The 13,725-nt window shown below is 39.8% G+C and overlaps 1 protein-coding gene across 1 annotated transcript; it reads right to left on the reverse strand.

Moving 5' to 3' along the window:
- Positions 1-2,014: 2,014 nt before the first annotated feature.
- On the reverse strand, positions 2,015-13,465 carry qdpra (quinoid dihydropteridine reductase a). Its single transcript, XM_080035837.1, has 7 exons — positions 13,311-13,465; positions 13,114-13,206; positions 12,209-12,305; positions 11,824-11,964; positions 6,686-6,794; positions 4,923-5,006; positions 2,015-2,146 (listed from the first exon to the last, which is right to left on the reverse strand). Exons 1-7 carry the CDS (start codon positions 13,392-13,394, stop codon positions 2,044-2,046), a joined length of 711 nt encoding a protein of 236 aa, XP_079891963.1. The 5' UTR covers positions 13,395-13,465; the 3' UTR covers positions 2,015-2,043.
- Positions 13,466-13,725: the final 260 nt, after the last annotated feature.

Below are 13,725 nucleotides of genomic sequence, written 5' to 3' on the forward strand. Positions count from 1 at the left end.
GCTGAAAAAAACTTTCAGATAAATCATTGTACTATGCTGATGTTCAGCTAATCTCACAATGGCCTATTTTTTAAAAAAGAGTTGCAGGTCCCCTCGTAAATATACAATCTTTGAGCTCCCCCCGCCCCCTGTCCGGAAGCGAAGCCAGATACGCCTCGCCCTCTGTCTGTCAGGGCCGTGGACCAATAAGAAATAGGGGTGTGGGCTGCACAGTGGAAGCTTCTGGCTTTACGGTTTGTGAGGTCAGAAAAGGGGATAATTCTGACTGGAGTGTTTTTGGGGGGAGGGGTGGGGGTTTCAGAAAAGGGGAGAGAGAGAAAAGGAGAGATTGTTATTTTTTTTAATATTTTGGCAGTCTCTAGGCACACCGTGGACGCATGGATATGTTGGAACACATTTAAAAAGTGCATTTAGCATAATATGGGACCTTTAAGGGAGAAGGCTGGTGATAAATATTCTTAGGTTAAACACATGGGCGAGCTACACTGTTGCACTGAGTGACATGTTCCTCTACTACGATGGCTATGAGCGCTATAGTTTATTATGAGTCAATCACATGTTAACGGTGGGGCTAATATTAACCAAATAAAAGCACATGTTCATGACCTCTTGTTCAATATTTACTTGGGTCTCAGAACTACATAGAAAGTACTGAAACAAAGTACAAACTTGTTGGTTTTGGCGTTTCACATGTGATTTATTAACCATCATTAGGCTATATGTATTATTTCCGTTTTCTTATTATTCATTTTATTTCAAATTCCCCCCCAAAATGATTATGCAGTATTGTGTGAAGCAGTGTCGTGTCAGTTTAATTATTTTTTCCAATATCCACTTTGTTCCACCGTATACTGGTTTTATAACTTAAAGATCTTTTGATCAACAAAACAAGGTCCATTTAGCCTATGTTCTGGAGCTTTGAATTATCTTCATTCGTTCCAGAACAGCTACTAAATGGATCTAGCCTTGAGTTTTCAAAAAATGTTTTACTGCTTTTTCAAAGGACAAGAAGAATGTTGAACCTCAAATCCTTTTCCATCAATCCTTTTATTAGGACTCACTTTGTAGTGAATTTGACACAATTACAATACACGACTTAGAAAACCAACAAAAAGGAACAGATCGCCTTTTTTTTTTACACACCGCAGACACCTAGGACACTTTGACTTGACAGCTACAAAACAGAAAATAAGGCCACTCCACTTGAAAGCGTATTTTGTCCGTTTGAGAGAAGACAGCGGCGTTCTTCGACTTTGAGGTCTCGCAGTGGCAGAGGGACCTTCAAGTAGTTTGAGCAGTCCAAAAGAAAAAAGGTCTTACTGGCTGTGTGTTGAATGTCACTCATGTTAAGAGACACTTAATCTATCCCCAAATACATTTTTTATGACTGTAGCTACAGTAGGTATGAATTTGATGTAGTGCATTTTGGAGGGAAGAAAAAAAAAAGGGCAATATGATGAAAGACCGCTCATTCATTTTGAGAATTAGTCTATTAAAAATCACTGTAAAAACACTGGTATGAGACAGAAATACAATAGTATGTTTCAGCATATGATATATCCATCCCTAATCAGTGACCGCTTCCTGACCCAAAGAAGAGCTACATACACATTTTGCTATGAAACAATTCTCATCTAACATAACACTTTGCTGATGTTTGGGAAAAAAATACTTGTGGTAGATCCCCAAAAATGCCATTTAAGAGTGGATAAATGGGATCCAAAACCAGCCAATAGTGTATTTATTTGTTAGAGGGGGGATGATTGTAGGGGATTTGCAGCTAGATGGCGCTGTGAGGCTGCATTTGCAATGAAAGTCCCCTCCTCCTCCTCCTCCTCCTCCTCCAACCCACCCTCTTGTTTTTATTGGGTTCCTCTCTGTCAGCATGCCTTTAGCTCACCTCTACACCCTCCAACCTTCTTCATTACTCCCTCCTATCTCTCCTTCTCCAAATGCCAATCCTGCAGTCTATCTATCTGTGAGCTTCTCTCTCTCTCTCTCCCTCCCTCCCTCCCTCCCCATCACGTCTCTCCACTGTGTTCTCTATTTCGCGGCCTCAGCCTGGGTTTCTCCTCCAGATGTTTCCAGCTGCATCAGGCTTCCTGAGGCCGGCCGGTTCACCCCCGTGGCCCAGTTGAAGAACATTCTGATGTGAAAAAAGAAAGATGGAAGTCAAGTTTGTGAAGCCATCGGAACCCTGTTTAATGTTAACAAGCAATTACTCTCATTTACTCTTTATTTATTGAACTCTGTTGTGTAACACTGCTATACTTAAAAATCCCTTGAGGAACCTGCATGTCTTGCATTTTTTTTCATTAATAATCTATGCAATGTCAATGACCCTATTATACAAACACATTACGAACCAAGTAGTGTCATGTACAGTAGCGGCCTTAGCTATGTTTCAACCCATTCAATTGAATTGGGCCCCATTTATTTATTTTTTGCTAAATAATTCTTGAGCATGCTACCGGGCCCAGGGGTCTCAGGGGGCCCTAAACCAGAGATACTCATAGTAACTTTTCATGTCGCATTGTCAAAGAGCTCAGTCACTCATGTCAATAACAGGGTCTAAAAATTAATAAGCCTAAATATAAGGAAATAAATCATCGTGGGCCCCTCAACTAGTAGGGGAGAAATACAATAGCACAAGAAAACAGCATTAGTAGCTCTGTCTTAGGGGCTTCATGAGGGGCCTCTAAGGCCCCCACACACATACAGGAATAAGATTTCTATGTGTAAATTCTATACTGTTCATAAAAAGTAGCTATCCACCCTTTATCTGTTGAAATGAGTCTCTCCATCATAGAAAAAGATACATTTTCCTGTCAGAGTGCACCAGATTGGGGCACCCTTAGCTCAGTTGGTAGGGCGTCCCCCCCCATGGGCCTCGGCCAGCAGTGGACCCGGGTTTGATTCCAGTTCTCTGCATGTCACTCCCCTCTCTGCCCCATTTCAAGATTGATGCATTTTATTTCAAAAAGGCACACATTTTCTTCCGGGGGGATGCCCCGGACCCCCCCAACAAGGACCAGGGTCCCTCCCACAGTATCCCTAAACACTTTGAGAAACACTGACTTCCTTAATATGTTTTTACCATTAACTGTATATGTGCGGAAAAGTCAGTGTACCTGACTGGATAGGTAGGAGTGGGGGGGCCCTTTAAAAGTCTGCACCCAGTGGCCCATCATCTCATAAACCGTCTACGAACCAACTGGATTCTACAATATGTTTTCTTTTTGCGGGCAGCATGCACAGCATTCACAAGAAATATGTATTAAAAAATAAAAAAATAAGATTTTTTTATCTATTTTTTCAATAAAATAAAATAAAGATTATTTGAAGAAATATTGTGTTGGTATTCATTCAAAAACCCTGGTATCGGATCTGCACTAGTATTAAAAAAAAATAATTCAAATCACAACTAATATTAATAGGCAAGAGGATCTAAACTGAATACTGAACGTGCCAACCTTTGTTTCCAAAGTATTGATACTTTGTAGTTGTGATACCATTTTTCACAGACAATTGTGGCAGAAGTTTGATTATTTAAGTTTCAAATTTGAAACCCAGAAAGTTCAGAACAGATGAGTAACAGAGGAGATAAAAAAGGGACAATGAAGTGCAGAGGGCCACCTCCTGTCATTTCCCACCATCCAGATTATTTCTATTTCTGTCCTCAGACCCTCATGTGTTTCCTCAGGGATTATCAAAGGTGATCAAACCCCATCTAATCTCCCCTAGCCTACGCAGAGCTAAGTGCTATCAAAACACATCAGTTCAAACGTAACAAAGTCCAAGTACAGGTATAATATGGATAGTAAATAAATTGAAACTTCAGTGGATTTATAGAAAACCCTCTTCTCCTATTGACATTTAAGTTTTAGAATTGTTTGTAAATACTTGATATATGATGAATATGCATGTTCCGCACTAGATTTGACAGTAATACATTCTTAAATGTAATAATATGCTCAATTAATTACTGTGAACAGCTAGACATCATTAGACATAATCACATTCATTGAGCTTATCATAATATGTATGTATTATTAAATATTTGATGTAATGTATGTGGGTGGGATACATGAGTAGATATCATAAATAATACAAAACAGACATGTGCACACCTTAGCCCTGCCAGACCAATGTCCATGTATTTTGACATCATGTGGTAAAACTTCAATTCTATTCAATGTCTCTTTTTATTTCTAATACATGTTGTATGTATACGTGAGAAAACACTAAGAACTAAGGTCTTTTTTGGGTCCACTTGACATCAGGTAAGTAAGGTAGGTTTGATTACTGTAATTCAATGAAACACTGGACAATCAGAGAAAAACAAGTTATCTGAATATTGTTTTGACCTAATGTGTTTGATTATATATTGTTATTTTATGTTGGTCAAAAGTCAAAGTCAAAGTTTTTTTATTGTCAGTTCTGATATATGCAAGACATACATCAGAATCAAAATGGAGTTTATCACTGGCCCACGGTGCAATAGAAACGATAGAAAAAAGAAAAAAATATAGAGTAGAATAAGATAAACATAACCTAAACTAAATTAGATCAATTATAAATACTTAGTAATGCAAAGGAATTTTTTTGTACAATATAAAACAGTATGTATAAAATAGAATAGAAAGTAATTGTATGTTATGAAAAGTAATTGTATGTTATGAAAACCAACTAGAAAACCCCTGGTGACATTGAATTTTCACATCACGTTCAGGGCATTTCCATAAGTCTTCAGTACACTGAACACAACAAGATCAATACTAAGGCATTTTGGGAATGCAACGATTGATGAGAAAGTAAACATTGTGATGTATTCTTATGATAACTTATATAATATAAACTTATATAATATAATCACCTAGAATAGCAGTTTAACATATGACTTGAAGAAATGTAACACTCACTCGGCGATGTACTCCAGTGGTGTCCAGGTACCGAAATCTGCATCAGGCATGAACTTCCTGTTCATTGGTGTATCCAAGGTAACCCTGTCAAAATGAAGGCAGATAACAATCAGGGTGAAAATCATTCTCTAAGTGGCATAGACAGAGAGAGGGGGAGGCTGGCAGATTGCAGAACCTCCACACACAAAGACCATTTTTAAAAAAAGAGCGTGATTTACAGGTAGAGGGATTGTGTGGCTTGGAATAATAGATTAAGTCAGCTGCATCGAGTTTCTGTTTCATTATCATATTCATGACTTCAAATATCACCGTGTTGAATTACACAGCACGCTTTTCATGTCACCTTCGGAGCAGTCGTGCTGATATTAACATGCAAAGTCCTCGTGCTACAGCTTAATAACAACAAAACATCCTGACTTGAGACAAAGTGATTTTGACGACAAGCATTCTCCAGAATCGCCAAATCCACCTTTCTGTACAAATTTTATTCTAAAGGTAAGTAAGCCTGGCTGGGAAAAATTCCAGATTATCCTTTTTTTACAAATGCTATCTGTGTAGTGTTGGTATATCACGCTAAAGCAGCACAAGGTGGTTGGGGGATGGAGGCTGTAACAGAAATGCAAGTCATGGGGCTAATTCTGAACAGATGTGACAGCATGCTAGAGAGGCAAACTCAGACCAGCCTCACATTATTGCTGGAAAACACAAGCATAAGAGCAAGCCAGAGCGATATACAGCCCCGAAAACCCATTTGGAGCTTTTCACGAAGACAGTGGCTTTAAATTCAATAAGCGAAATGGAGGACGCCATCATGCAAAAGGCTACTCTGTGCGTCATTCATCTAAAAACAGATCCTGTGCACAAACCAGAGATCCACTAGGGGAAATTGGCGGCCTTTATTCAGCTTCTACTCCCGCAGCTTATCTTCACCTAGCACCTATCCATCGAGCATAACAAAGGACTGAGAGGCAGAGCCTGTAATACAGCACAATAGCTTTTCATCTTCACTCCTTTAAAAAGGCTGCCGCTTGCATTGTTGGTGTATTTAAAGCTGCACTGTGCAATATATTAATGTTAAGTGTTCACTACCCCTCTCAGCCTAAAAGAAAAAAGCAAGAAAAAAAAGCAAGGTTGTAACAGGACAGAGAACCCTGGCATCCACAGGAAATCAGCATATTGTGTCATTTGATTAATTCAATTCCGTTGTTGGATATGATTTGTTTTTTGCACGCAATGACTAATAAAATCTATGAGAAGAAATAAAGAAGAAAAACACAATAACGTCCATTGACCTGTGAGTGAACACTGCGTCCAGTGGAAAAAAAGAAACAAAACGTGCAGTTATACGAGCATCGCGTTACACTATTTCAAGTTATTAAAAGTTCAAGGAAGTTTCCCCCGACAGCTTAGGAGGTTCTCTTCTGTTTATTTATTCCTCATTAAAGGTTAGCCAGACGTCTTTATAGCAAGGGCAAGTGGTGCGTTGAGAAAACAAAAAATTGGCTTTGTAGCAAAGTGCTTTTTTCGCTGTAAGGAATTCATAATAACTCATTTGACCTTTAAAAAGAATAAATCTCTTTCCGAGTCTCAAATACTCATACGCATCAACAGCAAGCTAGCAAATTATGCTGCAGGTTCAGTTTGAGAAGTTGATAATCTAACTGTAGGGCCCTTTCACCACAAAAGAGAAAGTGAGTGCGAGTGCGAGTGCGTGTGTGTGTGTGTGTGTGTGTGTGTGTAGAACATTTCACTGCATTACTTACGGTAGTATAGCCACAGCAGCAGCTCCAGAAGGCATCCCACTGTTTTTTGCCGCAAGACTCTGACACAGCTGGTGAACGGCAGCTTTGGCCATGCCGTAGCCTACCATGCCTGGGGATCACAGACAGTCATTTTCTTTATTCGAGTGACCTGGAGGAAATTCAGTTTGCAAGGACAACATGGACCACATCAAATGCATCCCACATTGTGCCCAGAAGTGGATGACATTGATTTAGTGGAGGCAGGTCAAGAGACATTGGCGAATGTGTGGAGGGAACATCTTGAGACTTTTAAAACTGAGATGTTGCAACCAGGTACAATTCAACCCGGTTCTACACACCTTAGTAAAGATTTGTGTTGAATAAAGGCTTTAAAAAGGGAAGAATGCCAACAATTCAAGACTACATATAAAGCATTCAGAACATATCTTTCTCTTCTCTCAGCATATTTCTACATGAACCCAGCAGTGGATAACTTTGGTGTTTTGTAGCGTAAGCATCTGGAAATACTAAGCCCCCCCCACCCCTCCTCTAAAAAAAAGCATCTAAACGAGCATTCCTAAGAATGCTAAGCATCCGCCCACCCCACAATACCAATCTTATGACAGGCTTATGGATAACTGACCAATGAGAGCAAGGGGTGGTGACATGGCTTTTATCACAAGCTTTTGTTTCCCCCCTAAAGAGCAAAATCAAAAGAAAGCACGAGCTAGAGGTGCCAGTCATTCAATAGTCCAAGGATGGTGAAAACAACAACCGGACTGGGCGGCACAAGCTATTCATATTCATACTCATGTGTCAAGGATTCCTGTGTACTTCATAACTACTATCTAATTTCACAGAAGGGATTTATAAATTGGGTTGCACCATTACAACTTAAAGAATAAGTTAGCTATTAAAGACTTCAGTCAAGTGTTAACTGGTTGCTAGGAAACATCAGTATTACCGATGGTAATGTAATTTAGTCCAACTTTACATTTTGGCAGGTAAATTACGCCATTTGTGTGACATGTAATTTAAAAACTTGCGTGGTGAGACATGTGTTGAGGACCTTATTCCCTTGCCTCTTTACTTTTTGATATACAGTCTATGCTATTAATAAGTCCAATATTAGCTAGCTAACTTTAGCTTTCATTCCACTATTTAGTGACAGCTAATCTCTATGTAAGAAATAGTATGTATGGAGCCACCTGGGAAGAAGATGCAATGGAATATGGGACAAGAAGAAGCTTTAATCTAAAGAGCCTAAGCAAAGTTGGATTCTGCCAATGCGTTACAAATTATACTTTATATGTATTCCACATTGACACTACAGACGATGGGGACTATTCATATTATGCTGCACTACTGGCCTGGGTTTCTGTATAGATCTTTAGGCAACAAGTTTCTTGAATGGACATTCTGCCCACAGGCTTCTTTAAAACTGTTTTTAGCTGTATGGCCTCAGATGTTCTACAAATTGTCAACATGTCCCTTCAGACAGGTGTATTCCCACAGGCCCTGAAAACAGCAGTCATCAAGCCACTCCTAAAAAAGAACAATCTAGATACATCACTCATGAAAAATTATAGGCCCATATCTAACCTACCATTTTTAAGTAAAATCATTGAAAAAGCTGTTTATCAACAGCTAAATAACTACTTAGCAAAGAACAACTGCTTTGATGTTTTCCAGTCAGGATTTCGACAACACCACAGCACTGAGACTGCTCTGGTTAAGGTCCTCAATGACATCCATTTAAACACAGACAGTGGCAAAAGTTCTGTCTTAGTTTTACTGGATCTCAGTGCCGCTTTTGACACAGTTGACCACAGCATATTACTAGATCGACTAGCAAACTGGGTTGGACTTTCTGGAACTGTACTAAGCTGGTTTGAATCCTACTTAAAGGATAGAGACTGCTATGTGTCAATAGGCAATTTCACATCTGAGCGGACAAATATTGAATGCGGAGTCCCCCAAGGTTCCATTCTTGGGCCTCTTCTGTTTAACATCTACATGCTCCCACTAGCTCAGATTATGAATAAGAACAAATTATGCTACCATAATTATGCAGACGACACACAAATTTACATAACCATATCACCAGGAGACTACAGTCCGATACAGGCACTGAGTAAGTGCATTGAACAAATCAATGATTGGATGTGCCAAAATTTCCTTCAATTAAACAACGACAAAACTGAAGTAATTGTCTTTGGTGCCAAAGATGAACAATTAAAAGTCAGCGCACAGCTTACATCCGTTATGTTAGAAACCACACCCCAAGCCAGAAATCTTGGTGTAATCGTAGACTCTGACTTGAATTTCAAGAAACACATTAAATCAATTAATAAATCAGCCTACTACCACCTAAAAAACATATCAAGAATTAAAGGGCTTATGTCTCAGCAAGATTTAGAAAAACGTATCCATGCATTTATCTTTAGTAGACTTGACTACTGTAACAGTGTCCTTGCTGGCCTTCCAAAAAAATCTATCAGACAGCTTCAGCTAATTCAGAACGCTGCTGCTCGAGTCCTCACTAGGACCAAAAAAGTGGATCACATTACCCCAGTTCTGAGGTCTTTACACTGGCTTCCTGTCACTCAAAGAATTGATTTCAAAATACTGATGTTGGTTTATAAAGCACTAAATGGTTTAGGGCCAAAATACATTACTGATATGCTGATACGTTATGAACCGTCCAGAGCCCTTAGGTCGTCTGGGACAGGTCTGCTTACAGTCCCTAGAGTTAGGACTAAACAAGGAGAAGCAGCTTTTAGTTATTATGCACCAAAAATCTGGAACACACTCCCAGAAAACTTGAGGTCTGCTGCAACTCTCAGTTCTTTTAAATCGAGTCTGAAGACTTTTTTGTTTCCATTTTAACCTGCAATTTTTATTTTATTTGCTTCTTTTATTAGCTTTTAAATGTTTTATAATGTGTCTCCATTTTAACTTGCAATTTTTATTTTATTTGCTTCTTTTATTCGCTTTTAAATGTTTTATAATGTGTTTTATGTATTCTAATCTTGCCCCTGTAAAGCACTTTGAGTGGCCTTGTGTCTGAATTGTGCTATATAAATAAAATTGCCTTGCCTTGCCTTGCCTTGCCTTGAATAGAGTGAATAACATTGTTTTCAGTGCATCCAAACTCCGACAGACAATCTTATGCATATCGTATATTATAATCATATATACATATATATATATATATATATACAAATATAAATAGGATAATCAGTTAAAGGGATTATGAGAAAAAAAGTCACATGAAGAACGTAGAGCAGAGGCCTCAGCTAACACCCTCTAGGGTTCGACCTCTGTTTCAAATCAAAAGATTAGGATTATTTAAAAAACCCTTCACGTGGTTTTGACAACCCTGTCTGGGTCTGTTACCTTATAAATTTACTTTGGAATTTCAAGTATGAAATCCACTATTTTGACGGACACTATCAAACACAATGGTACTTGATTGAAGGAAGGCAGCAGGTTTTTGGTCACTTAAAAGCATAAAAATGTTTTAACCCCTAATCTTAAACGTTTACATCTTTCCATCCTGGCATTACATTTTTAAGTGAAACTTCCAGATTTTGGTCTGATATCTACCTCACCGCTGAAAAAGTTGAGCGTGTGACATTGGTATTCATTCATAAAAAATGTACTTATCGGCTCTTCTCGATTCCCCTGCACAGATGATCTAGATTTTGTCAAAGCTCAGCTACTTTGTTGCTTTCTCACAGGAGTACCTCTCACCAGTGTCATTTAATATTTCTTAACATTTGACTCCTGATATTGATTCACATTTAAATAAAATAACTTTTAGATTAACTGTCATCCAGATGAATAGAAGAGAAGCTCTGCAAAATTGGAACGCTCCAACATACATTTAAAAAAACTCAGTCAAAAGAGAACAATAGATATTAGGAACTCCAAACTGCATCAGTGCAGTTAACACACAGCCCATGTGGATAACATGTGTGGAGCCATAAGTGCTGAGTCACACTCTCCCTCTCTCGCTCTCTCTCCCTCCCTAAGCCAGCAGCCAATGAGCTTGTGCGCTTTGTGCATGCTGCTGAGCCAGTACTTTGTATTGCTATATATTAGATCTTAGTCCATCACATGGTTGGCTTGGATACAGGAGGGGCTGCACATCACATGGCACCACGCCAAAGTCTTTCTGTATGCCACAAAGGCTGACACCAGGGCCGGCGGGTGTTGGATTAACAATTGTAACAGTAGGTATTCTAATTTTTACACACACACACACACACACACACACACACACACACACACACACACACACACACACACACACACACACACACACACACACACACACACACACACACACACACACACACACACACACACACACACACACACACACACACACACACACACACACACACACACACACACACACACACACACACACACACACACAGTTAGGTTTAGCTACTTGCTGTAAGTTATTACAACTGCAGTACTACATTTGTAGTAGTACAGTTGTCTCCAATATCCCTGATGACATCATCCTCTCTATTATCAGTGGGAGCAATTTGTTTTTATAAAATCAACCAGGTCGTATATCATTCATTTGCAGTTTTCTGTTTATTACCTCCTGCTTCAATGAACACCAACCACCAGCTACATTTTAACTATTGACCTGGTCTTGTATCGAGTAGGTCAAGGTTAAGTGATCAGGTCAGGCTTGAATATATTGCTCAAGGACACTAACATAGCGATGCTGATGGACAAACAGGCCGTGGTTGTAGTCAAAACCACTGATTGCTTGTTTATAAAACGTTCTAACAACCAAGCTCCCGTCACTTCCACAGAGCTCATCAGCTAATCTCTTTTTTTCCCCTCTCTCTTATGTCGTTTCTTGGATCCATTTTATCGACAACTTCTCTCACGCTCTGTTGTGAGCTGCACGAGATCCCCCCCGTCTCTCTGATCACTATGTCAATTCCCCATTCAAAGCCCCTGTAGCGCTTTCCATCACCTCCATTATTTGAATTGGCTGGTTGGACAACAGAGACGTATGGCACAATGAAGTCTCCAATAGATCAAAGTCTGCCTGCAGCCTGGACGGCACACTGGGCTAAGGCAGGTCATCGTTATGGGGAACAAGCAAACACTAATGTGTGCCTTACCTCCAGTGCCTGACAGGGCCGCTTTAGCTCCGGCCAAAGTCAACAGTCCGCTGGGTTTGAGGTGCAGAGCAGCGAGGCGGCCGGAGATGGTCGAGGTCCACACACTCTGTTTCCACATCATGTCTGTGTTTTTGAATACATCTAAGGGACATGAGAAATAATTATAAAAAGGAAAAGCTCTTTTTAATTACACATCATGCCTAATGTAAGTCTAATACATATTTAAAACAAGAACAAACCCCCCCCCCAAAAAAAAAAACAGTCACTTACCTAAACACAAAATTCTACAATGGTTTATGCTGACATTTAAATTCTAAACATGAATATCTGCATGTGAAATACAGCTGATGGTTATTGTTACTGCACCCAGGGGTTAAACTCTGACCTTTGGAACTACAGCTCCCTCCGGCCCATCCTCCTGCAACGCACAAGATGGCATCCACTTTATGTTCACCTAGCAACTGGGCTACGTCTGCCGTCACCTGCAGAGAACCAAAAACAAATACTGACACCAATAACGTCACACATGAGCCAGGCCTATATACATGTTCTATGCTGTGTTCGGGTTGTTTTTGTTTTTTTAAAGGGGATGGGGGGCTATTTAATTTACAGCAGTCAATAAGCGATGAGTTATGGGCTTCACTGATAACCTTTATTGCAAAAGAGAAAAAAATATGGGATGATTTGACACATGAGGTGTGCTCCAGAATTTAAACGGCATAAAATCAGCCCTAAAGTCAAGACATAAGACTGCATTAGTATACTAAACCCTACATCCATTAAACACAAAATAATGACATCAATTATTGTTTTTTTACAGTTGTATGTATGTCTTTGGTTGACCTGTCCAGGTTGTAGGCTACCCAGTTAGTGAAATAATCCCAAAATTAATTATTGAAAATTAATTCTTAAATTCTCACTAGCTGTGACAAAATTCAGACGTTTGCCATTAAACAACATCAGCCATACCAGTCTTGCCGTAGTGAAATATCTAATATTATGGTTGTCAAATTCCCGAAACCTCTTGCACGAAGAGACTGGCTTTATCGCCTTTTTCCAATGTTACCTGAACGCACCGTTCCGTTCCCATACACATTTTTATAGAAAATCAATACGGAAAGATACTAAACACAAGCAAACAAATAACAGTGGGCTGCTGCTTTCATACCAAAGATTAGACCTGAGCTTCTCTTCCTAAATACTTAACTGTTAGCTCCCCACTTTGACATTAATATGAGACAGACAGGTTCATCAACATCATTCATTCTTGTGATCTCTGAGTTAGCTTACCTGTCCTGCTTGCTCAGCGAAATCTCCACTCAACTTCACAATCACGTTTTCGTTTGCCTCCTCGTTTGCAGCCATGTCGATGCTTGCAACCCACTATTCGTTACATAGGAAGAGATACGAGATAGAGTTAGCGTCTCATTTAGCTTATAATTTAGCTAGCAAAATGTTAGCAGCTGAGGTTGACTGTTGTCACTCACCCAACCATTTGATTTAAAATGATGGACACATGTTGCGCCCAGAGCGCCTCTTCCGCCGTACACGATTACTCGGTTAGCAGTCATGTTTGTGCTTTGATTGTCAGCGAGAAGTGTCCGAGCAGCGGCCGAGCTTCAGCTCAAATACACAGGGGGAGACAGAGAGGGAGGAGGGGGCGTTTCTCCGGCCCAGCAACAGGTTGGAGGAAATAATGCTGCTTTCAAAGACCGACGGAAAGACCAAGACTACGAGGGGAACCGTGGAGTAGCCTAGGCTGTTTGAACCTGGCTGAAGAACGAAATATTCAGATCCTTGAGGCCTACGGTGGCCCTGAGAGGCCACAGCACAACAACATCAGAAAACACATGCAAGAAGACAAAACACTAGCAAATTAAGAAAACATCTTCATCAATTTGA

This window comes from Ammodytes marinus, assembly GCF_949987685.1.
Source record: "Ammodytes marinus genome assembly, chromosome: 10".
NCBI lineage: Eukaryota > Metazoa > Chordata > Actinopteri > Uranoscopiformes > Ammodytidae > Ammodytes > Ammodytes marinus.

What these genes read in the sequence shown, in the direction of transcription:
- qdpra (XM_080035837.1), bottom strand. Translation starts at nt 13,394, where the DNA reads ATGACTGCTAACCGAGTAATCGTGTACGGCGGAAGAGGCGCTCTGGGC. An exon ending in TCGCTGAGCAAGCAGGACAG is followed by an intron (nt 12,306 to 13,113) that starts GTAAGCTAACTC and finishes GGTTCTCTGCAG; the next exon opens with GTGACGGCAGACGTAGCCCA. An exon ending in CCACTGGAGTACATCGCCGA is followed by an intron (nt 2,147 to 4,922) that starts GTGAGTGTTACA and finishes TTTTCACATCAG; the next exon opens with AATGTTCTTCAACTGGGCCA.